We start from the raw sequence: 27,780 nt of genomic DNA, 5'->3' as shown, positions 1-27,780 counted from the left end.
GTTACATAAAAAAATTAACGAATAATTTTTTTTGTGAGGATCAAATCTGCGACTGAATGAATGTTTAAACGCTACACCACGAAGATTGTGGGAAAATATTATTATTAATTTTATACTAATCTAGTTTCAGTTAGCAACCGTGTGGTCTCAGTATAGAATAGGCCACCCTTTCCTTTCACGTAGATGTCTTAAGAGACGACTAAAGGAGGGCGAGAAATGGGCAGCAGCGTCCCTCTTAAAACATCTCCAAACCCTAACTGCGGTTGCCAATCCGCCTGTCAAGCATGGCAACTATTCACAAACCCCCCAAGGGAGAGGTTTATGACCAGTAGTGAACAGTTAAAGGCTGAGAATGATGATGAATGAAGTATATAAATATTTTAGTACTATTTTATCATATCATTGACACTGTATGTTTACAGTAAGATAGGGTAATCAGTTGGAATGTTCACGTCAATTCATTGTAAATTACATCATGCGAATACTGGGATATCGCAAATCTGTGTAATACTAGCTAAGCCCGCGACTTCGTTCGCTTATATCATAACAACTGTCAATCACAATTTCGTACAGCATATTTTTTATACATTTATTCTTTACGCGCTCTATTGTTACTCTTTATTAATTCACAGTAGATACAATAGATTTGAACAAATAACAATTTAATCCATTTGAGGAGTAATTTTTAATTAATTAAAAAAAAGAAGCAAATTCTCAATTCGGTTGTATTTTTTTTTTGTTTGTTACCTTATAACTCCGTCAATTGTGAACCGATTTGAAAAATCCTTTTTTTATTTAAAAGATTATGCTTACAGATTGATTGTTTTAAAAAAAAAAAACTCCTCCCTCATTATCCTTATTAATATTACAAATGTGATAGTGACTTTGTTTGTTTAATATATCTTAGCAAATATATTCATTTATTATAATGAAATTTGGTATAAAGGTACTATTTAAGATGAAGAAAGACTGAAAGTTATTTATCATGACTAATCGATATAACATGATCACGTAGACAAAGTCGCAAGTAAAGCCTACTATGGTATGCCCATAAACTGCATTTCTAAAAATGTAATAAATATACTTCTTAGAGTAAGAAAGAAACCTTAGATTATATAGAGTGTCTCCATACAAATGTTTTGAGAAAAGCGGGTCAATATTTTCATTCAATTTTGCCTGATAAATAGTTATGTTTCCTTTATAACTTCTATGTTTATTTTGTCTTATAAATTTTGCACCTTTTTATTGCGCAAAAACTTATTTTATTTATTAAATAATTGAATATGAAGACGTAAAGGTACATTGTGTACATAAGTATGTATATAGAACACTAATAAAAAAACGAGTCAGCTAATTTGACAATTAGCTGACAAAAAGTTGACCCGTTTTTCATACTCGATGCTTTATCTATATAATCTAAGAAAGAAATCTAGAGACACTCTTGACTTAGACCGTAGGGAATAAATGGATCACATTTATTATCCCAGATGCTAAAGTTCATATTCAGCTCGAGTTATAGAGAAAATATCGGGTAAAAGGTTTGTCCTGCTCTCTGAAACTGGTGATTCATCACAATAAACAGAACTGAGTGTATTATGTCATTATACGGTTTGGAATATCAAACAAAGTCGATAAGGTAGTGATGGAAGTAATCATTAGCTGTAGACTTATATGGTTGAAAAAAATTTACTCTTACACTCATGGCCGTAGCTAGGGGGGAGAGGGGCATTGAGGGGCAATGCCCTACCTTAAAATGAAAGGTTCCAAGAAAATTAGACAGTTTCACTTTTTTGAAGTCACTTAATTATGACTTCTGCCTTACCAAAAAATCCTTTTGGCCTACCTTAAACATGGGTCTAGCTACGGCCCTGCTTCCATTTCTATCTTAACTCCTGCATATTTCAGCTTTTCTAATTGGACTGTCAATTATACCTTGGAAATACCCGTATTATCAGTCAGCGAATTCAAACTGAAGAGTTGATGAGTCCAAAAGAGCGTCATTAAAACTGATATAATGATATATATGTTTTAAAAATATAGTCTCTCTAATGGTTTGTGATATCTTCCGTCATATTTTCCTTTTTCCATGAGCATATTCCTTTTTAAAAGGCCGGCAGCACACCTGCAATGCCGTAGGTGTTGTGGGTGACCATGGACGGCGGTAGTCACTTACCATCAGATGAGCCGCATGCTCGTTTGCCCCCTGTGTTGTAAAAAAAAATAAATAAAAAAAAATTTTTTTTAAAGCATCTGATTCTGTAATGATTGGCATTACATGTCTATTGCTAAGGCTTCTGTCCATCAGGCAAATCATCAGCTTGTTTGGCATTTCAAACTATGCGTGTGAAGAAATCCTTAATCAAAATTTTATATTTATTTAAATTGCATGTTTTAATAATTCTTACATTCTTACTAATATTATAAATATAAAAGTGAGTTTGTATGTTTATTATCTCTTAGAAAGCAATTACTATGAGATTTGGTACTTATACATAAACTACATACTTTTTTATCCCGATTACGCGGATTTAGTTCCAGATAAAAGCTCATATTTTACGAGTAATATTATAAACGCCATATGGTCCCGTCATAGAATGGACCACCCTTTTCTTTCCCGCGGGTATCGTAAGATGCGATTAAGAGATCTTGGTACTATTTGGATTCAAACTACCCTCCCAAAATTAATTGTATGATATTTGTTATAATGCATAATTTACAAATGTGTGTATTTTGTGTTCATTTTATGATTATAATTAATAAGTTACATCATGTAATGTAAATTTTTATGTTGTGTAGAATTATAGATACTTGTATCTCTATTTTAAATGTTTGAAGGAGTGTATATTACTCGCCAACCGATTTATGGCTGATTGTAAATTCTAGGCATACGTATACTGGAATTTATTATATTTGTAATCACTTATGATAAATAAAGAACTTATGAAAACAAAAAAACAAACAATGGTTGAAGGATAATCAGTATCGTTTCTCTTTAAACATCACCAAAGCCTAACTGCGGTTGTCGACCCGCCTGCCAAGTGGCAACTACTGGCAAAACTCCACCTCAAATAGGGAGGCCTATGTTCAATAGTGGTCAGTTAACAGCTAATATGATGATGATTATAAATGTAAAAATGAGTTTATTTCTTGACTACTTCTTAACATCTCATATCGTAACTAATTAATTTAGCATACTTGTAACATTTAGTGAATAGAAAGACATATGTATGCTACTTTTAATCGTGGTAATACATATATGCTAATCAGTAGATTTTTTTTATACAACTTGGCAAACAAGCTGACGGCCCACCTGATGGAAAGTGGTAACCGTCGCCTATAGACATGAGCAGTACCATGAACATAACAGAGTATACTGTTTTGCCTTTTGATACCCCCCATGCGTTGCCATTCCTGAGGACTCACGTGTTATTCCTCTGTACCCTGTAAATTCACGCCATATCCCACACTTCAAACCGACACACAGTCATGCAAACACAACTGCTTCACGGTTGAAACACGAATGGGACAGAGGTACCCAAGCAAACGACTTTTGTACAAAGTGGTAAAAATAGATATAATATATAATTAATCAATCCGGTTGTAGTTATTGGTAAAAAGTAGTAAAAGCATTTTTTCTCTCTTAGTCTATTCAACAAGTCCTTATCACACAATAAATTAAACACACACAATACATTTCAATAAGAAAATAATCGCTTGTCGACTTCACTCGCTCAGCCAGCGATTTCCTTCTAAAACCAAGGAAGTTTCCGCGGATTTATTCGTGACTCGGCCAAATATTTGATTGATTGCCGTGTCTAAAGCAATCGGGCCCTCGATAAACTTGTCGATCACTTCATTTGGCGAAAAAGCCGTTGTTTAAACTCCTCGGCGGCAGCGTAGCAAGTGATGTTGCTGTTTTTCAATACTGAAAACGACGTGGGAACGTAATATGTAATACCAAGTTTTGGGTTTGCATCAATTTCTATATGAATGAATAAATTTTAAATTCAGAAAGCTGTGTATATATCTCCTCATATTAATCTATTTTTTTTTTACCTTCGTTCTGCAACTAATGTATTGTCTTTTGTTTCATAAGTCACCCCTTATGTTTGCGAGTTCGAATCCTGTTATATCGAACTGTCAGAACTTATTTCTTTTAACAAGTGGCATTTAGGATTTTCAAAAGCAAATTTACGTATTTTGAAATACTTTAAAATACATGTTATTAACTAAAAGTAATACGTACATACTCATCTCATTATGTCATAAAAAAATCCTACTAATATTATAAATGCGAAAGTTTGTAACGATATGGGTGGATGTTTATTGCTCTTCCACATAAAAACTACGAAACAGATATGAATAAAATTTGGTATATGCATCGGTTAGATTCTAACGTAGCACATAAGATAATTTATACACTGATTCACGCGAATAAAGCCGCGGGATATGACTAGTAAATAATATTGTATTATACAAAGTTTAAATTTGTTGAAGTCGTTATAATAAAAATGTAACATAGTAAATCAAATGTCAGCGTAATAATCAGTTACTAAACGAAGTCTATAATATTATTTTTCACATCTTATTTGATTCGGGTTGCCAGTTGCGAATATTAAAATAGGTTGGCAATATTTTGATTTATAGTTGCAAAGATTCGCTTAAGCCGCAGACCGAGTAATTTGAACAAAGTCAATCTTAATTTATGATTTCCATTTAACTATGATTGATTACACTGAAAATGATACCACTGCTTTTCGGCAATGTTTAACTTAGTCATATTGTTTACTTTATTTGAAATTTCTGTACACGAAATAGATTATATAATTTATTGTTGCAACATAAGTTCATTAAATACTAAAATAAAAACTATAATTAAACAATATGCCCCACAAAAAACCGACTTCAATTGTGACAAACCAGATATTTTGGTCTAAATAATTTTAAAACACAGAAACTACACCGATTTTGATAAAATTTCTATGAGGCCAATCTGTAAGTATATCCTTTCAGATAAAAAAAGAATTTTCCAATTTGGTTCATAACTGATGCAGTTATGAGGTAACAAACGTAAAAACATTACTACCAAATTGAGAAGCGCCATTCTTATTGAAGTCGATTAAAAATCTGTGCAATGTTTTATCGTCAAAATTACGCAACAATGCCAAAAATGTACTATATAAATTACTCAAGTAAGGTTCTTTTAAATTTGATCCATTTATTTGTTAACCTATCATGAGTAATATCTGAACAGGTTTAAAAAAAATAGAAATTAAATAAGTTAATTATTAAAACCGTTCAAGCGAATTTTTAAATACATTTTGACTATATTTTAAATATACCTACTATCGAGACTTAACGTAAACGAATATTACAAGTAAATAGTACCTACATACCTGATTATTATTGCGGGAAATTTCGCCGTGGATTGTACCACGTCATAATCACGACGGGACTGAATAAAAAAAATCAACTACATTATGACCCTTTCATGATGTTTGTTAATTAAAATTGGTCGTTTTTTCGAATAATCCCCTGGATTTATTTAGTATCAAAAAATCAATATAGATAAAACATTTATGCCATTCATTGATCGTTCGTCGCTTAGGAATGGTGTTGATTCTGCCTTTTTAATTTGAAATTAGAACATCCTTATATTATAATACATCTATCTTGATACATCTATTTGTCTCAAGAATTGATATATTTAACCGATTTTTCTACTTACTTCTATAATCCACACTTACGAAGTAACGGGGCAAAAAGTGAATTTAAATGTACATGCATATACAAATGCACACCTGTAATGCCGTTGGTGTTGTGGGTGATCATGAGCGGCGGTAGTCACTTACCATCAGGTGAGCTGCAAACTCGGCGCCCGCTTGCTGTGCGACCAGTAGTTCCAGAGATATTAGCAGTTGAATGGAAAAGGATGCTTTTGCATTCAAAGTTCGATATCTCGGAGACAAATGGTCGTAATTGTGCCATCTAAAGCGATTTTTGAAGCTGAATAAACACGCTAAGAGACCTATACAATGGAGTAGCTCGTTATTCCATGCCCATACAAAAAATTTTTTCACCATAATCTGAAAACTAGAGTTTTCAAGCTTCAAAACCCTTTTTTTAAATTTCTGCATTATTTTTCACTGCCTGTTGAAAATCACCCAAAAATTTCAAATTTTATGTTCCCTTAATTTTTGCGAGGAGTATATATATATATATATATATATATATATATATATATATATATATATATATATATATATATATATATATATATATGAACGTATATTTGCTACAATTATTATCATTCATTTATGATTGTTCTCTATTTTGTTTATTTATAAATACCTTTAAACATGTTTGTAACTAATATTAATAAATAATAATAGGTACAACTCAGCGTTTCATTCATTACCTTTATGCGGTCAGTCCGGAACCGCGGTCATTTCATCCTGTCACATTTTGTATAGTATATGTTAAATTAAATAAATAAAAATGCATCTATCGTTTTTGTTATTAAACATATTTTTTTGTGAAATATCAAATATTTAAATCCTCAGAATGAAAGGTATCATGGCCATTATAATCTATTCTGCGATCTCCATTCTTCATTTCATGTCTATATATGTATAATAAAATATTTTATCACTAGAGCTCGTCATATAATATTTAGACATGTACTAAAGAGAGACTCCGTACAAAAGTTATTTGCTTAGGTATCTCTGTCCCATTCGTGTTTCTACCATCAAGCAGTTGTGTTTCATGACTGTGTTTCAGTTTGAAAGATAGTAGTTAGAATATGGCAATGAATTTACAGGGTACAGAGGAATAACATCTGAGTTCTCAGGAATGGCATGGAGGTATCATGGGTGAAACAGTATACTCTGTTTCGCCCATGATACCTCCATGCCATTAGATGACGGTTACCACTTCCCATCAGGTGGGCCGTCAGCTCGTTTATTTTCATGCCCAATTAATTAACAATAAAATTAAAGAAAAGGACTCAATAATGGACACACCATTATTGGTCAAATCTGATTTCATTCTATATCTTGACTTTTAATTAAAAATGTTTATTCACGTATTATTGTTTGTTGTAAATAACAATTTAAACATTAAATAGAAGGAAAACGAGTAATTTTGCTGGTATAAACAAATTTCAAACCACCAAGGTTTAATGCTAAATGTTAACACGTGTAGTTTTATACAAAGTGCCTTTCAAAGAAAGGATCTTTAGGTTTTTTATCAACGAGAGAAAAGCTTTTAATTTGCTCACTAATGGAAACGTGTAAAAGAAGGTCAATCTCAGATATAAAAATCTTAACTATTACAACTTACCAAACAATACTACCCACATTCCCATAGAGAGTTATCAATTATTTCTTTAGCATCTGATCCTGTAGAAAGAATTGAAAAGTCTAGATGTAAAATGCCATGACTTTTTTGTGTGAATGTTTTCTTTTCCTTAATACCATTTCCTATGTATGATGAGATTTTTAACAGGTGATAACTCAAGCCAACCTAAAACAATTTTTGAATTACAAAATAGATTAATACCTATTAGTTATAGTTAGAAATATTAATTATAAGTTTGGACAATAATAAAACGCCGTTGAGCTCCAATTTTCTCATTTCTCTCAATTTTTTTAATTCAATTGATCTCATTGGGGAGGGGGTTTCTTCAGTTTACGCATGATGATCATCATGAATCATCAAGTTATAATAATGCTCCTCAGTTTCCTCCTCCTCTGCGGTTATTTTACCCAATAATTGTAAGTCCAATGATAGTTCCTGGTATTATGTATAAGTATCAATCAAGGTTTTCTTCTGACAAGTACACCTGTCATAAATTACTTCTCATCATCCGCAAAGAACTTTTTCAAATGAGTAATAGAAGCTTTATATTTTTTTTCTGCCATTTCTATTAATTATTCCGTATTTAGATAGGATCAATATAATTAATATATAATTAACTAAGAATAATACTTGTAGAGTCGCTACACGAATCCGTATTCTTATTGCTGACCTTATACATATAGTAAATTAAGAAGTAATAAATCTAAATATAATTTATTTATTCATTAGCATTATATATGTGTACATGACGGACTTAATGCTAAAAGCATTCTCTCCCAGTCAACCATAGGAAAATAATAAAAATATATAAATAAGTAATAATAAATATATAATATTTTATTTTCCATATTGGATAAATAACAGAATCAACAAGACATTTGATAAATTCGGAATAAATTTAAATTTTAGATGTCTGACGTCTTGAGACAATTGAATGCAAAGAAATGACAGTGTTCTTGTGGAAATTTTCTTGAAATGGAAATACTCGAATATGCTCTAATATTATATTATTTTGGGATATAAGTGAATTTGTTACAGCACCATATTTAGTAAACTGTATTATATAGATTTCAGATAATAAAAACACAGTATGAATAAAATAAAATGAATTAAATGTATTTACGAAGCCGTCATTGTTAGAAATTAATAAACTTGAGAGAATCAGTTTATACAATATATGCAGATCGTATGACTGCCTATTTTTATTTTTAAAATAACACAATTAACATGGAAAGGTTTTGCTGGAAGAAATCTCTTATTAGAGATAAGCTCGCCTTTGTACATTATATTTATAATGTATATAATGTTTTATTATATATTTATTATGTTTATAATTGTAATTAACAGTATGTTTTGTGTACAATAAAGAATAAGAAAGTCATGTCATAGACAGCCCCATACAAAATTTGTCAATAAATAAAAAAAAGAACCGTTAAAAACATTATTTCACCTCTTTCTATTTGAATACATTATTATTTGTATTATTTTAATTTGATTTTGATCTAGAATAAAAGTAATTTGTATTCAAAGAGTTTGTTTACAACAAACACAATAGGAACCACAGCTCTCTATGCCGAGTCTGTTTTAACGCCGAAGAAACGGCTGCTCGCGTAATCCTGGATGTGTAGATCTGTGGCCTATCAACGTTTAGAAATCCTCGGTATAGTGAGATCACTCTGTAACGCCTGTGAAGATCCCAGGAAGTTTCTAGGTTTTTGGGCGAAGCTAGTTTTGCTGCACTAGCCACGACTCATTCGCACAATGGCCCAAATGAGTGTACTATTTCGCCTATGATACTTCCCATGCGTTGCCATTTCATTTTCATTGATATCTGCTGAGAAGAATCCGCAAAAAACTCAACAGGTACTCTTTTCGATTTATTTATATTAAAGTTAATTTTAAAATTGTTTAGGTGCTGTTACTGTAATTAATACTGAGCTCTATTTATATGTATTAATATAAAATCCTCTTCTGAACTTAACCACTGAATACATGTTATGTTTGAATGTATGTTATGTTTGCTTATATTATTTATATGTATTTCTCTCACAATAATAATGGAATTGTCTTCCACAAAAAAGACCGACTGCAATTGTAACAAAACCAAAAATTTGTATATGTTTTTTTTAAATATAAATAAAAAAGAATTTACCAAATCGGTTTACAACTGACGAAGTTATGAGATAGTAAACATAAAAAAAATACAACGGAATTGAGATATTTTTTCTTTCTTTTTGAAGTCGCTTAAAAAGAAATAATAATCGTTTGATTTTTTTTTTATTAAAAAGAAAAAATATTTCTTTACAATTAAATGGATTTCTTTACACAAACGTTTTTAAATTATCCTGTTATCATTGTTTCGAGATTCGGAATGTTATTATTCGTCGAAAAGAACTTTGTATTTTTTATTCTAAATTTCAATGATTAATTCATAATATTTATACAAGCTCAGGTATATTTCCGTGCTTGATGTTTACATATAAAAAAACCGTCAGATAAAAAATAGTACTTCAGTAATATGTAATAAAATTTATAATTGCTTGTATATATTTTTAACTGGAATTTTACGATTTAACCCGCTCCCTACATATTGTTTCCTTGCGTTATTTATTTTTTAAGCACTTATTATACAAAGGAAGAGATTCTCAATACATCTATATTTTTCTATACTATATACTATTGTTTCCTTGCGTTATTTATTTTTTAAGCACTTATTATACAAAGGAAGAATTCTCAATACATCTATATTTTTCTATACATATTAGACTATCATCTGTGAATCGATTTTAATAATTCTTTTTAAAATTGATAGATTTAATTAATTTTAAACTTTTGCGCTGTTAACACTTTTAATATTTATTACCTAATTTTTATAGCCGATGTTGTACTGCAATTACTACGCGCTAAATCCCATATTTAAAATATAATATTAATAGGTTGGCTACCATATTAATTTTATATTAATTTATTAATATTGAAAGTCGGCGTTTTGTATGCGGAGCAAGATTTTGCCTGTTACAAAATGAAATCTACTGGTAAACCCGCAATTCGGCGTTTAAAATTTAAATATTTTATATTCTAATAATATAATAAATGGGATTTTTTTTAACAGTAGATGAATAAATGGGCAGATATTTGATAATTTTTCACGCAAAAACTACTAAATAGATTTGAAAATTTGATAGTTGTCGGGTAGGGTATATCCTAATTTAGCACATAGAATACTTTGTGTATTAATTCATACAAGTGGAGCCGCGAGACATTATAATATCTAGTCGTTTACTGATGTCGTTTATTCCTTTTAATATAACAAGAATAATGTTACAATTAATTAAAATTCATTATCTGTCAAGATTGTAATTGCTGTTTTTTAAAGAAATGTACTTGTCAAAAAAGTTATTGAAAAAACAAAGAAACATTTATTTTGTGTATAATTTTACACTTATTTTTATGTATATATACATAAATATTTATATACATATATTTACATAGCTTAATTTGACAATTTTTTATATTGTTCATAATATTAGGATCGAAAGATAAATATTGAATTAATTTTATTATTTTCTGCCTAAGACGCAAATGTTTATAGCCGATTAACCTTAAATGGTATCAAGAGAATCAGTTGTAACGAAAATCTAGGTGGTGTAGGTTGAGAAATAAAATATACGACCTCTAGTGGCCTTTCAAACGTCCAAATGCAACGGTAAATATATGCAAAAATTCTGTCAACTAACTTCTAATACTAAGCGAATATACAATTATCATATCTTAAATACACATATCGTGTGCGTGTACTGGACGGTAGGGAAAAAAATAAAATTATAATGTAAAAATTTGACGTTCATAAGCGGCTAAAATGTCCTACATGAATAAATGATTTTTGAATTTTGAATTTTGAGCGTGCGCGTGGGCGTGTGCATGTGCGTGTGCGTGTCTGTATGCGTGTGCGAGTGCATGTGCATGTGTGTGTGCGTTTGCGTGTGTGTGCGTGTATAAGTGTATATGTATAACGTGAATTTTATGTACCATGTTTTGACAATTACTTTCGTATTACACGGTATTCTCTCCCTGAAAAGACTTCCTGATAAAATTGAAACAATAATAAAAAATGACAAACATAGTAAGTTCATAAAACGCGTATAAACACATATATAGACATCGTTAAAAACTTTTCATAAGTTTTAAAAATAATACATCATATATTGTAGCCAAATCTTACCTTAATAACTCATTAACGTTCCACTTCTGAGCACATGTATCTGTAAAAGTACACTTTGTACATCTGCATGTGTATATCTGTCCCACTCGTGTTTCACCCTAATGCAACTGTATTTACATACCCAAGGGGTTTTGATATGAAAGATAATACAGTGAAAGTGATGCGTAACATATGAACAAAACGAGTTAAAATCAAAATATTACATTTATTGTGTTTCAAAACATTCTCCTTCACATTTTAACTCACAACTCCATCTGCTGTAAACTGATTTGGAAAATCTGAAAGGATATACTTACAAATTGGTTCCATTTAAATTTCATCAAAATCTATTCAGCAGTTAACTTTTAAAACCAAAATAACTGCTTTTACTACGAAATATAAGAACTATTCATTTTTTAATAACACAGGAGAGAAATAAGCATGCGGCTCACCTGCAAGTATTTGTTTTATAAGTTGGCTCTATGTGTCAATAGCCAAAAAAGACATTTTTAATAACGCCTGTTTCCCATTAGGAGAGAAACAATGGAACGCCATGCTTCGATTCAAACAAACCTCTTTCGCTTCTTCCACATTCATCAATTTTTTCATACACGCTCGCCGGTTACGGGTACTTTTAATTTGGCCCTTCTTCAGCACGTCGCCTATTTGGTCGACATACGTCCGTCTAGGGCGGCCCCTACCGACATCTCCATTCATTCTTGCTCGATAAATCTCTTTCGTAATTCTTCTTTCATCCATCCTCTCCAAGTAACCAAACCAAAAAAGAGTTGCCAAGTTATATAAAAACTTCAGTAACATACTTTGTTTGTAAATTATATATATAACATAGTGATCACAATTAACATCACAAATTGCAATTAGCATTAAAAATTAAATTGAGAAGCGTTATCCAATAAATTGTTAACACGATTGAGAATTTGCTTAACAATCATATCTCTGTGTATTACAATAAATAAATAAAAATTGGCGTAATTCTCGTTACAAACTGAAGTTAATTTAATCATTGCATTGGAATTCATTGTAATTTACTTTAATCACATTTGCAGCGAATTTTGAAATTAGTCGATTCATCTATCCATTGTTTACACAAGTGTAGGTACATGTTACACAATATTTTTAATCGACTTAAAAATTCAAAACCTCCTCGGTTCTGAATTCAATCGTATTTTTTTAATATTTCTATCGTATAATTCTATTTTTTATGAAACAATTTGAAAAATTCTGTTTTAATGTAAAAAATACACTTCAAATTAGTCTCAAAAAATTTTATTAAAATCCATTCAATAGTGTAGTTTTTTAAACAAAATAACTGGTGTTTCCATGATAGAAGTCGGTATCTTTTTTTTTACATAGGAATATATAGGAGAACATAATCTTAAATTGTTACTAATTCATAATTAATGGTGCAATTGATGGGTTTACTCCTGTTGGTCAAATTATAATGACATAATTATTATGGTCGAAGGAGACATTCGTGTTTCTACCGTGAAGCAGTTGTGTTTGCATGGCTGTGTTTCGGTCTGAAGGGTGGGATATGGCGTGAATTTACAGGGTACAGAGGAATAACACCTGAGTCCTCAGGAATGGCAACGCATGGGGGGTATCATGGGCAAAACAGTATACTCTGTTATGTCCATGGTACTGCTCATGTCTATAGGCGACGGTTACCACTTTCCATCTGGTGGGCTGTCCGCTTGTTTGCCATTCTAAGTTGTATAAAAAAAAAGACATTGAAATTCATATTAATAGTATTTAAATAAATAAAAAGAATTCATATACGTATAATCGTTCTTTAAGCGAATTAAATGTTTATAATTACCTCTCGTATACCTATTAGGAGCGAGTAATAAAAAATGAGAGTAAAATGTATTCTATGATTCAATTAAGAATACACATCCATCTGTGTATCAAATTTCATTCAAATCTTTTTAGCTGTTTAATTGTGAGTAACAAACATCCTAATATCTTTACAATCTTTCACAATAATGATATTACTGGTAATAGAATCGAGCTGGAATTACATTGTAAACATAAATTACATTGAAAAGTACATCAATATTATTATAATTTTATAAATTTGGTAACGTCCATCCGTCAATACATCAGTCTGCGCCCCAACACTTTCAATCAACTAAATGGCTTACATTCTATACACATTTATTATACATATAGTATACATACTACACTTAGTCTATTTTGATAACAGAATAGTAAAAAAATATTATTACCCCTATTATCTATAATGGGGTAGACAAAGGCCTTTGTCAACTATTCCAGTTCTGGAGTGGCGTGTCGAACGTATTAAAATCAAACATGGTAAGATGAGAAACTATCGTCATTACTCGGTAGTAACTTAATTATTTTGGTTTGTTAACGGTATTTTCTATCACCAGAGAATTAGTGGGTAATTTACGGACAGTAATCGATAATTACTCGCTAGTAACTTAATCATTTTGGTTTGTTAACGGTATTTCCTATCACCGGAAATTTAGTCGCTAATTTACGGACAATTAAAATGATAAGTCCCTTTAAAATTATCCTAACTGTATCTCAAAACTTTTCTCTACTATATTTGGCAGTTGGACACATAGCATTGATCCATACCATACATACCATAATTTAGTTCAAAATGATTTATATTATTGACTCGTTTTTCTTTGAAAAAAGTTTACGAGTAAAACTTTTATTTGAAAGCTAATGGTGCTAATGATTTAAATATTACATAGTCACATTAGTGTGATACTCTTAGAATATATAGATAGAGTTTCACCATACAAATAAATACAAATGATTCGCAAAGAAACATGTCAACATGTGTGCATTAATATTTGTGCGTGAATAGGGTTACAATAATTTATATTTATTACTATTACATTAAATATTATATTTATTATATGGGAAAAACTGCATTAAAAATTAAATTAAGTAATAAACAAAACATAGTAAATTATTAAAAATATTATTTGACAAAGCACGTAAACAGTGCATTATCACGATCATAACATGGCCGTAACATGGCCTTTAACTATCTACTGCTGAACATAAGTCTCCTTCTAGAAGGATTTTGCCAGTAGTTGCCATGCTTGATAGACGATTTGTCAACCGCAGTTAGACGTTTGGGTTTTTTTTAAAAGGAACACTACTGCTCATCATTCGACCATTAAGTGCCCTTAGTCCCTCTACGACACTCACAGGAAAGAAGGGGTGGCCCATTCTATGCCGGGACCACAGGGCAATCTAAAATAATACTAATAGTTAACCTGTGTAATATTAAAATATGATATATTTTCAATATATAAAACTCATTTAACATGAAGTAAAACATAATTATTATAAAGTAATTGTAAAGTTACGAAGCGAGCGGAACTTTCAACTTCTACATTGCGTCGAGTCTAGTAATTTTACCAGTGGACATATTGTTTCTATGTACGTCCTTAAAAACCAATGGGATTACTAAATTTGATTGAACATAAATATAGCAATGCTTGTTATGAGATTGCACAACATAAATTCAATAGTTGCATTGTACGTGATGCAGTAGCAGTCACTTTTAGGTTCCACAAATAGCCCGAGGCAAGCCCTACTGTTGTCGTGGCTCCCAGACCGGGCACAATAATGTATTGCTTTTACTGATATTTTGTGCAATGCATTAGGCTAAATCAACTATGTTTTATAAGTAATTTCTTAGTGGGCTAAGTGGGGCTAGGGCTTAATTCGTCTTTATAATTTTTTTATGTATAAATTAAGTGATACTTTCATCAATTTTTTTTTCAATTTTGAGTATTATTTTTTTATGTAATGAGTTTGTTGATTTTTTATTAAATAAAATATTAAATTACTTTATTTTGCAGCATTTTCAACTGATTAAAAAAAAAAACAAGGACAAAGGAATTACAACCGAATTTCGATTGTAATTTTTTTTATGTTTGCAACCTCATAACTTTATTAGCTGTAAACCGATTTAGAAAGTTATGTTTTTATCTGAAAAAATATACTTACAAATCAGTCCCATAGGAATTTTACCAAAATGGATTCAGTTATTTAATTTTTAAAAAAAAATAACTAGTTTTGCCACAATTGAAGTCGCTTTTGTTTTTGTGAAACACAATCTTAAATAATATACATTTAATGGTTTTACTGCTAATGTGTTTGTGATATTAAAAATGTCACGTTAATCTAATATTTTATTTATGAACAATAACAAATTTTTACCCTCGATTTTGTCCACGTCACCGAGTTGTTTATTTAACTTCATGTATGACGTATGTAGATACATGTAATAAATTTATTTATTTATTTATTAACAATATCATTACAGGTTCTTGCCTAATGCAATAACGTTTAACATTTATAATACCTATATCTATGATGATATGATATCTATGATATAAATTATTATATTAATTATAAATTAATTATAAATGAATAACCTGTCTGTGAATTTCTTCATTGAACAATTAAATATATCGATATCGTTATCTTTGCCAATCAAATTGCCTGGCAAAAAGATGCAAATTGCTGAAAATTAAAACATTACATGAAATTATATTGATCGATATATATAGTAAAAATCCTTCACCGTTTCAGCCGAATACATAAAATTTAAATTTGACTGAAGAGCTGACAAATAAATCAAACTAAATTACTTTTATTACACATTACATTCACATTTCATACAAACTTCTAAAAAAATCACATCTCCCCTCTTAAGGAGAGGAGATGGCAAACTAACCCCCGGCAGAAGCACAGTCGGCCAGGGTTCAGGGCCCCAGGGAGAGAAACCGGCGTACAATGCGGGCTGAATCTAAGAGCACCGCTTTCTGCATCTTTCCCGGGACTGAGCCGCCTCGGAATCCCAACCATCCGAGATGTTGTTCCAGACTGGTTGGGATAAGACCGTTTACCGACATAACGATTGGAATGATTTCGGTGGATGTCACCCCCACATTTTGGTCACCTCGTGGCCAGGTCGAGATATTTTCTCTTCTTCTCGGTTTCGGCTTTCACAAGGTTCTCGTCATGCGGTATGGTGACATCCACCAAAAACACCCTCGAGAGTGCCCGATCCATCACCACGATATCAGGTTTGTTCGCAAGAACTGTCCTGTCCGTGATGATGGATCGGTCCCAGTAGAGCCTGACGCTGTCGCTTTCGAGGACCGGCAGGGCCTCGTACTTATAGTACGGCAACCTCTCATTCGCGAAGCCGTACTTCAGAGCCAACTCTTGATGGAGTATTTTGGCTACCTGGTTGTGTCTGTGCAAGTACTCAGTGTTGGCAAGAGCTGAACAATCCGAAAGCACATGTCTGAGTGACTCTCCGGGATGGCGACACGCCCGACAGATGTCCTCTGTGCCATCCTTCAGAATGTGCTTTCGGTAATTGTTCTCATACAAACTTAATTATTTTTATATTATTAATTAGAACTAATATACCAGATTGCATACGAACCTCTCGTATGACAATGTACGGCAGTAGTGAAAACGTTGCTAGTTTTAATTAAAATCAACCGGCTACATAACTCGCTGCGAGAGCGGTTTGACGCAAAATTGGATAACCAGCTTAGACTAATGACATCACCGTGGCGTTTTGATCACATATTCTCTATGTTTGGACAACGGTATCATTTTGATGCACTAAAATGGACAATAAACAGAGAAAGTAACACCGGTAAAGTAACTGTTTGACTTGGTATGAGCATATGAATCGCAGTGATGGTGAGAATGTTTAAAGAAAAATCTAGAATATCTAAAAAGAGATGAATAGAAGAAAAAAAATGTTAAATAATAGACTTTCGTATTCCTTGATTTATGGTTCATAAGTCAACAGAATTTTTGATTCCTTTTTAGAAAAATAAATTTGCATATATTTTATTAGATAAACTTATTGTGCCAAACAGCTACCACCTCTTTCTTTTTTCCTCTACCCAAAAGTTGTCTGGAAGAGATTGCTTTCGTGATAAGACCGCTTTTTTTACTTCATACGTATTACGTATTTTACATTACGTATAATACCCATACCTTTATATATATAAAGTAAATAAATAATATTTTTTCCAGTAAATATGGTAGTAAACTGCCCAATACTTTGGCAGCAATTCCCTTAGTGCAACGAAGCTTGTTTTGCACTTTGCAAAATAGCCAGACCAGCCTTTGGATCGCCATTTAACTAAAGGAAATACTATGACGTATTGCATTTCTTTATTTCTTTACGCTAACTTGCCAATTCGGAGCATTTTTTTTTTATAATGTCATCTTAACCTTAGGTATATTTTTTTTGATGGGTGAAAATGGTATGGTAGCCCCGCCTGCGCTAACGGGATACGCTGGCGGAGCACCAGTGAAGGGTGATAGATGAGAATGAAAACAGGCCAGTTAGCCCATCATGATAAATTCATCAGGAATTAACCATGATAGTTTCCAGAGGGAACCGCGAGGAGGTCGACCTGGATGGATATATTGCTAGCAATGGGATTCTCAGTATCCATTACTAACAATCCCTTTCCCCTCACCTTAGATATAATAATTTGGACATTATAGAAATAGCTATTCTTAACGGAGCAAAGACCTGCTCGTAATGGTAAGAGTTTACTTAACAGAAGGTAGTGGGAGGAGTAAGGATTGTTACTAATGGGAGTTAGCATCCCTATTGCTATCAATTTACCCTATCAGGTCGACTTTCACGCTCGTCCCCTGGAAACCATCATGTTTGATTTATTGCTGAATTCGTCACGATGGGCCCACATGACTCATCCTCACCTATGATTCCTAATTGGTGCTCCGCCAGTGTACACCGATAGCGCAAGGGGAGTTACCAGTCCATTATCATGCATTAAAAAAAAACAAAAGGTAATAGTGATAAACTCTAATAAAGAAAAATATTTTTACGGATATACTATAAATAAACTGGATAAAATATAAATGTCGAATCTAATAATTTAAATAGGTACGTTAAAGGAATGGAAAGGCGTCTACAAAAGTGAGTTTGAAGATCCTTTGTAATGCCTTTGTAGTCTGTGTTGTTTTTCATTTAAATATAAATTAAATGCTAAATAATATTTCAAACTAACAGAATATACGTTTACAGTATAGTCTTAGGTTTATAAGCGTTTTATTGCATGCTCGTGCTCGTGTCATAATCACATGACTAAGGTTCTTGAATTGATTCTGAATCTAGTCGAGCTTTTTCGATCTAATTACATGTAAGTTTTTTTTTTTAATGGGTGATAATGGAATGGTAACCCTATCTGCGCTATCAGTATACGCTGGCGGGCACCAGTCAGAGGTGACAGGTGAGAATGAAAGCAGGTCAGTCAGCACATCATGACGAATTCCACTAGAATTAACCACGATGGTTTCCAAGGGGAACCACGTGGAGATCGATCTTGATATTGTATGGCAATGGATCAGCTAGACCCTATTACTAACAATCCCTTTCCCCCAATTACGATGAAGCAAGTCAGTTAACCCAATTGGGCTAACTGACCTGCTTCATCCTCATCTATCATCCCTCACTAGTGCCCCGCCAGTGCATACTGATAGCGCGCACGGAGTTACCATTCCATTATCAGCCATAAAAAAAAACGTAACTTATAAAATAATTTATATATTGCTTGACGCGAAAATAGCCGCGGTAAACAGCTAGTATAATATGACGATCTTACACTCATAACCGTATGAACTAGCTTCTAATTGCTGAATAATAAATATCGTGAATCATACTGTATTGTAATTATCTATGTAGGCCTTACTCAAGTGTTAAATTCGATGATACACCACAAGATATACGACGACTTCAAATCAAACCCGTCTGTATAATTGACCCCACCACCACTACCCCCATCACCAATAACACGCAGCGACAAACAGCGCGCTGATAGTGCAGTTCTGCTCGCGATACAGGTGTGAACCACGCTCATGAATAAGAGGTCCTATTGAATTCGAAATTAATCGCGCATCCATAAATTCAAAACGCGAGTAAAACTGACATAAATAATTACAAGCTTCAAATTTCTCAGCGAACTGTAGTAGCTTCGCTGCTGATAAAATACAAAGAATATATAAGCTGAAATGCCATCAGTTCAGTTATATGGCTTGATGAACTGGCAGCTAACGCAAAATAATGATTTTTTTGTCCTACACTTGACTATAGACTATCTGGTAACGACCTCGTAGAGTCAATTTTAAATGTCATTGCAAGAATACAAATGGAGATGGTTCAGAACTGTTTCTTGTCCATTAGCGAAGCATATAAGGTGCAGAAAGCCTACCATGAAGTATTTACCGAAGTTTCAGGGCCAAACGAAACACAAATTTGATGTTAAAATTACATAATACATATACTCTAAAAATTTTAAATATGTTAAAATATCTTTAGACTATTGGTAGGATTTATGACGAAAGAAATGTTATTCCATTTACTGAGTCTATTTCCCAATAAAATTATGAAATTGGGCCCAAAAATTTAGTATTGCATTTCATTTCATAGAAGTAGACAATAAATAACTGAAGTCATCATTTTACAACATATAAAACTTTATTCAAAATATTTTAATGCTGATAACTTATTTAGGTACAGTCATGATATATAATAAATCTATATTTTTTTTTTTTATTTAGGCTCTTTCGTGACTAGCGATATTTTCCCCAGTGGTCGTTTCTTATATTTTTCTCGAAGTATTTTCTTTTCGTATCCATATATAGAGTAATATGGCAGCGGCATCACTGTCGATGATATTGGTAATAGATCTGGAACAATAAAAAAAACATTGATCGACTTACAAAATTACCAAAGGAAGACTTCGTACGAAGCTCGTTTGCATGTGCACCTCTGCCCTATTCGTACTTTTACGCTAAACAAATATCCTTGCTTAGCTATGCTTCAGTTGAAAGGCGTTAAAAAAATATGTATAAAAAGAAAAATATAATAATTTTTCTACAGAGATATAACATCTTAGTCCTCATGAAATCATAAGCCCACGATATGCTGTGACGTCGGTGATATTAGAGCATCACAGTGTATTTAATGACATTTATGGTGCTGATCATAACTATAGGTATTACCAGAGGGAGACTTTGCACAAAAGTCGATTGCTTGGGTACCTTTGTCCCATTCATGTTTCTACCGTGAAGCAGTTATGTTTGCATGGCTGTGTTTCGGTTGAACGGTGGGATATGGCATGAGTTTGTAGGGTACAGAGAAATAACACCCGAGTCCTCAGGAATGGCAACGCATGGGTGGTATCATGGGCGAAACAGTATACTCTGTTATGTCTATGATACTACTCATGTCTATAGGCGACGTTTGCCACTTTCCATCAGGTGGGCCGTCAGCTTGTTTGCGATTCTAAATTGTATAAAAAAAAAGATAATTAACGTTTATAGTCTGGGTATACTATAATTAATTGTTGATAGTGGAGGGTATTATTTTTACTTATTTTACTGAACTAGGTTTTATTTTGAATAGGTTGGTTTTCCGCGAGTAGCAATCTATTAATTTGCCTGAAAATGCCTCCTGTAGAGGTGAAGGACATATCGCAGAACGCGCGTGGACAGAATTGCAGTCGAAGATAGATAGCTAATATGGAAGGTTGTGTTCTGTTATTAAGAACAATAATTAATATTTGAATGTTGGCAGAAGCACGATTACTAATGGTAGCGGAATTAAACAAAATAATTGTAATCAAATAATCAGTAATATCAGAGAGCGTTACTCTCGAATAACAGCAACACTATATTTCTTATATAATTAAAAAAATTACATAAAATACATTTATTTTCAATAATATCATAATTTTTTGATGTCAGTAAGTATTTATTGTCTAACTGAATTTGAAATATTAAGACAGCTGCATATTAAATTACACTTTATTTATTTAAAATGAATTTAATTGAAATTAATAAATTTATAATAATTATTAATATATAATATATACTATATAAGGATTTTTTAATATCACTCTTTTTTTTAATAAAACACACACATTTGGATAAATAAATTATGCTTTCATTACATGTCTAGGTAATCTTTATAAAAATACCCATATTCATAATACAAATAGATAAATTTCTGCTTCTAATATAGAAATTACTGATGTTATTTTAATTTTAAATGTTATTTCTCTATTATTTTACTGTAGATTTACATTATGCTAATGAATTTTCGACACAATATACTTACATTGTTAATGAAATAGTAATAATAAAATGTCTGGCCACTTTGTAACAGAAATAATACTTTTAGCAGTTCAAATACCTTCGAAATATTTTTTTTAATCTGACAGATTAAGAATAAAAACAATTTTTATCTCCACAATGTCTTAGGAGATATATAAGGGAAAGCGCAAATCACAAGCGCAAAAAAACGCAATTCCAAAATAAAACTATATCAAGCCGTCTAATCTACACAATAGTAATAGACTATATTCTCTTTATGGAGAGAAACTTGTGCCGAGATGTAAAACATTAATAGATTATTAAGAAATATTCAATAGTTACTCCAAAAAAATTTTTTTTTTTTTTATACAACTTAGAATGGCAAACAAGCTGACAGTCCACCTGATGGAAAGTAGTAACCGTCACCTATAAACATGAGCAGTACCATGGACATAACAGAGTATACTGTTTCGCCCATGATACCCCCCATGCGTTGCCATTCCTGAGGACTCAGATGATATTCCTCTGTACCCTGTAAATTCACGCCATATCCCACCCTTTAAACCGAAACACAGCCATGCAAACACAACTGCTTCACGGTTGAAACACGAATGGGACTGAGGTACCAAAACAATCGACTTTTATACAAAATCTCCCTCTAGTAAGTCATTAATGATTATATTCCAACCGCTCAGACTCGAACTTAGATTTTATTTCTCTGCCAAGGATTCCTATTAAATTGTCCATAACGGAAATCGAATCCCGAAGTTTGCCAGTAGTTTCCGCGCTTGGCAGGCGGGTTGGTAACCACAGTTTGGCTTTGGTCACGTTTTAAATGAGACGTTGCTGCCAATGCTTCGACCACAAAGTTTCCTTAGCCACTCCTTACGACGCCCACGGAAAAGAAGGGGTGACCTATTCTATACCGGAACCACACGGGAAATTAAAGAATTAATAAGAAATTCGTGTCTGGAACTTAAAGAAAAGTAAAAAATAAATAAAAATCAGGTATATAAATACTATATATCTGTAATCGCGTCACATTAAACTCTGAACATTAATTTAAATACAATCATTATTATAATCTATATAATATATTATATATAATCATTCACGCTTGAAATCGCTTTTTTGCGAAGTAATGTGTACTTATTAACACCTGATATGAGAACAACTATCAGCATAACATTGTTAATTGGTTACATAAGAACCACTCCTTGCCAACTCTTGACCGTGGCCCGCCGCCGGCACAAGGCTACATCGGCCGACCGAGTGCCACTTACTGCACAATCGTACGCTCCATCAAGTACACTCCAGTGTTTTTGCCGCTGGATTTAAAATAATGAAAAATGGCACAAACTAGGGTTGTTACCTATGCGTCATATGTTCTGATATAACCAGTTATTTTATTAGATTACTACACGGAAAACGATGTATTACCTATAAATTAATCTTATTGGGATAAAAAATATTCTATCTCTCAAGTTGGAGTAATTACAAAATGTTTACAAAATTGATTAAAAGATTTCGAAGATTAATATGATCTAACATCACAACACAGAATTTTTAAATATTAAGATTAAACACCGAAAAATTAAAATAATTAATTGTAAATAAAGGAAATGTTTTGACACTTATGTATATGACTATTTTACCTACCATTATTAGATTATAAACAATAAATTGACTCAAAAAAATACATGTAAAAATTATTGTCACCCTTAGAAACTTTACATATTTCCATCCTATAAATACATTGTGAAGAATAAATAAAATTTTATTTAATAAACGAATAATAGAAAGAAATCAATTTCTTTATGTATGAAAAAAAAAACTTGAAATATTCTCCACTCAACTGTTCAGATTACAAATGTTAATATCCTGCATGAATTTAAAAATCGTTAAAATTTTAACGTGGCAACCCTAACGTTGAGGATTATGTAAGGTACACGCACACATGAAAGCGGTTACACTACCCTATATTTTAAAAGTATAAAAATATGTTTAAAATATGAGGTAAAAATAAAAGATTTTCATCTATTTGATTTGTCTATGGAACGAGCATCTTTCTGAAAAAAACTTTTACGATAGGTTATTTTAAATTGACGTTTTTTTCTACTTAGTGATAAAAAGAAATATTAATTTAATATTTCTACAAAGGTTAATATTATTGTTAACGTTTTACACATGAATAAAAACTATCAATTGCATAATAAAAATAATCATCAAATCGGTTTGAATTGACAAAAATACGTAACATTATATAATATTCCTTTTTAAATTTTTGACACCTTTTTTCCGTCACTTCAAATTGCTTTTACAATTTTTTTCTAAGTTTTAATAAATCTCTAAATGCAGTCGTTTTAAAGTTAAGTCAAGTCAATCATTTATTTGCATAAACATAGGTACTACTAATCATCGATTTAAGAAACATAAATCTATATATTATGTATTAACACCAAATCAATATTTTCTTTTAGTAAAATTAACCATACTTTCTATGTCCCCATATTTTTTCCGGACTACATATACATACTTAATGCACTCTCTAAAAAGTATACAACCGAAATGAGAACGCCCCTCTTTTTTGAAATCGATTAAAAATAATGACAATTTTATGTTGATATGAACGGTAAACTTTTATATGAAAGTTATATTTCTACTTTCACTAGCTGCTCGTGTTACCGTCTTTAAACTACTTCGTTTTATAAATTTACTATATCCGATTTTTTTTATACAACTTAGAATGGCAAACAAGCTGACGGCCCACCTGATAGAAAGTGGTAACCGTCGCCTATAGACATGAGCAGTACCATGGACATAACATAATATACTATTTCGTCCAGGATACCCCCCATGCGTTGCCATTCCTGAGGACTCAGGTGTTATTCCTCTGTACCCAGTAAATTCACGCCATATCCTACCCTTCAAACCGAAACACAGCTATGCAAACACAACTGCTTCACGGTTGAAACACGAATGGGACAGAGGTACCCAAGCAATCGACTTTTGTACAAACTCTCCTTCTGGTAATATCCGATATACAATGAGTTCACAGCTAAACTATTAAAATAATTTATTATTGACATGATAAATACCTGCATGATAGTGTCACCACGTTAACTTGAAGTTGTGGATGAACTCACAAGTAAAGGTCATCGCACACAGCACAAATGTACCTAATATAAAATTACTAGCTTTAACTCACGACTTCGTCCGCGTAACTGCGATGTGTTCGTTGACCAGGAGAAAAGGTAGCCTATAACCGTCTCTAGAGTCCCATCTGTCTATATACTAAAATGTATTAATATCGAGTCAGCGATTTAGAGGTAAAGTAGTGACAAGTAGTGTCATTTTCGGATTTATAATATTAGTTATAGATTTACAACATATTAGGAACGTATATTTTTTGAGATCCATAGAAGATCAAGCGACAAATACCACATAATTAATTTAAGCAGCTTGGCAATATCTTCATAATATGTAAATAACGACAAAATGATTATTATATTAAAACAAAAATAGATTATTATTTACTGGTATTTATAGGTGATTCATGTACCAGTCTGCTCAAGGTTTAAGTCAGGAAGAGAACTCTTACAGAGTTAAGCTCGCCTGTTGTACATCTTTATTTTATATAAATTAAAACAATGTAAATTTTGTATACAAGAAAGTAAAAATAAATAAATAAATAGAAAAAAGTTAATAGTGGCGACCCTGTACAGGCAAACGCAGTGTAGGACTGTATTGAATCAATGAATACAGGTGGCTCAGAACAGGTGCCACGGAATGGTGATTTTAATACACATCTATTCGTCATCTCATTATGAATTCTTCGACATAAATATTGATAATGATGTCACCCGTTAACTGTCCACTGCTGAACATAGGCCTCGCCCTTGGGAGCATATCTATAGATATCATATACGGTATACTCTGTTATATCACGGTCATAGAATAGTTCACCCCTTCCATCCCCATGGGAATCGTAAGAGGCGGCTAAGAGAACTAGAAGGATACAGCGTCCCTCTTAAAATATCTCTAAAAACCTAACTGCAGTTGCCAACCCATTTGAATGGCAACTATTGGCAAGGCTCCCATTATGGGGAAGGCTTATCATCAGCAGTGGACAGTTAACGGCTGAAATGATGATGGTGGTACTGTTCATGTCTATAGGCGACGGTTACCACTTTCCATCAAGTGGGCCGTCAGTTTGTCATTCTAAGTTGCATAAAAAAAAAATATAACGACCTTTGATAGTACAAATATGTATATTCGAAAGTGCACCGCTGTTGCGCCTGTGTAGGCACCAACTGCATAAACGTCAAGGCTACTGCGATGTAGTCTACAAGATACATCTTCAAATTAAATGCAAATTGCAACTTTTCGCAATATTATTCAAAATTTTTGAAACAAATATTAATGTGTTGGAAATATCCACATTTGTATTGAAGTAATAACTTTTACATGTGTTTGTTGCCTCTTAGCGCGTAAAAAACTTAAGCAATTCTCATAAAATTCGATACATACTCGTAAGCACTATTTGAAATGAAAAAATACAGAGGCTGATTCTTATCTGGATCAATTAACATATATTAATCCAGTCACTCGAAGTCGTAAAATGAAACTAATCAATAAATAAAGTTATTATTAATAAATCAACGTTCATTTTACCCAAGGTTATCTAGTAGGAAATAAAAATGGAGACCTAATATCGTACTTCCAATAACTTACTTTATCTTTGTATTTTAGTTCATAGTTTATTTATTAATTTTGTTCATAAACATTCCAAACTCGAATAACGAGAAATAAAGAAAATTTATTGCATCGAGTCCTGTCTGAGAATTTTTCAATATAAATATCGATCAATCGTTTTTTCACATTGTATATTACAGATTGGGTTAGAATGTATGCATGCAATAGTATATTTTTTATTTAATTACGTATAAAGCTTCTTAACACATATAAAATTAATATATAATAAAATAATAACAAAATTGTAGAAAAAAAATACTAAAGTATAATTTAAACAAAAGAAAATCAATTTTAACCTTTGCAAAATTTGTATGAAACCAACTTTTGATTAATAAATAATACTCAAAATACAAAATTAACGAATACCACATATATCATAAGTACAAAAAAAAAATCTAATTATTTTTATCCTTTTTTTATTCGATTCGATTAAAGAACAAATTAATTCTCACCGGGCTTGAGTACATTATCCGAATCCCGCCGATACAACATGCCCGCGCTCCAAGCGAAAAAATAACCAAACAGCACAAAAACCAAACAAAAATTCATCCTTGCTACAACACGTATATACCAGGATCACAGCACGCGACAGCAGATATATTTCAGCTCGTATTTATTTGACAGTCTTCCGGGCGCGTGTCGCGGCGAGCGTACTACTAGCAACTCGTATAAAGTATCCGAATGTATCGGTGACAGAGCCGATACGCTGGCATTGGGTGCTCGGAAATCTAATATGAATACGCTTTTGGTAAATACACTCTAGAGTTGGAGGTGTATACCGTTGCTCGGGATCAGCGACTTGTCTGTAAATAATATGAGACGTGTGCCTAATAAAATCGATACACAGCGAGCTGCATTTCGTACGTAGTGAGCCTTATTGCTGTTGAGTTCCAGTTTTCTTTGTTTACGTTCTGTTTCCGCTCGGCACTATACGTTCATTATGACGAAAACGTGGAGAATTTTGAACCTTATTGCGATAGCATTTAGATTTGATGTAGAATATTGAGTCATATATGAATTAAATAATAAAAAATCGTTATTTGATTTGTAACATGTTGTTATTGTTTTACAAACCTACTAGCTGGATAGGTAAACATTGTTCTTTCCCATATCGCTACGACCCCGTACAAGCAAACGCAGTGTTGGACGATCTCCGACTGGGTGGCGGAGGAGGGATTGTTAGTAATACGAACTACCAGTTCCATTTTTAGCAATATACCCCGTTAAGTTGACCTCCACATGGATACCATCGTGCTGAATTTTAAAAAAAGTACTAAATATGAATGTGG

General features: G+C 32.2%; 1 protein-coding gene across 1 annotated transcript; it reads right to left on the bottom strand.

The window, feature by feature from the left end:
* Nucleotides 1-20,095: 20,095 nt before the first annotated feature.
* On the bottom strand, nucleotides 20,096-27,331 carry LOC128202443 (uncharacterized). Its single transcript, XM_052902785.1, has 2 exons — nucleotides 26,944-27,331; nucleotides 20,096-20,329 (listed from the first exon to the last, which is right to left on the bottom strand). Exons 1-2 carry the CDS (start codon nucleotides 27,038-27,040, stop codon nucleotides 20,193-20,195), a joined length of 234 nt encoding a protein of 77 aa, XP_052758745.1. The 5' UTR covers nucleotides 27,041-27,331; the 3' UTR covers nucleotides 20,096-20,192.
* Between the last annotated feature and the right edge of the window lie 449 nt (nucleotides 27,332-27,780).

Source organism: Galleria mellonella, unplaced genomic scaffold (genome assembly GCF_026898425.1).
Source record: "Galleria mellonella isolate WM207_F2 unplaced genomic scaffold, CSIRO_AGI_GalMel_v1 utg96, whole genome shotgun sequence".
In the NCBI taxonomy this organism is placed as follows: Eukaryota; Metazoa; Arthropoda; class Insecta; order Lepidoptera; family Pyralidae; genus Galleria; species Galleria mellonella.
This window is presented reverse-complemented; position numbering and strand designations above follow the sequence as displayed.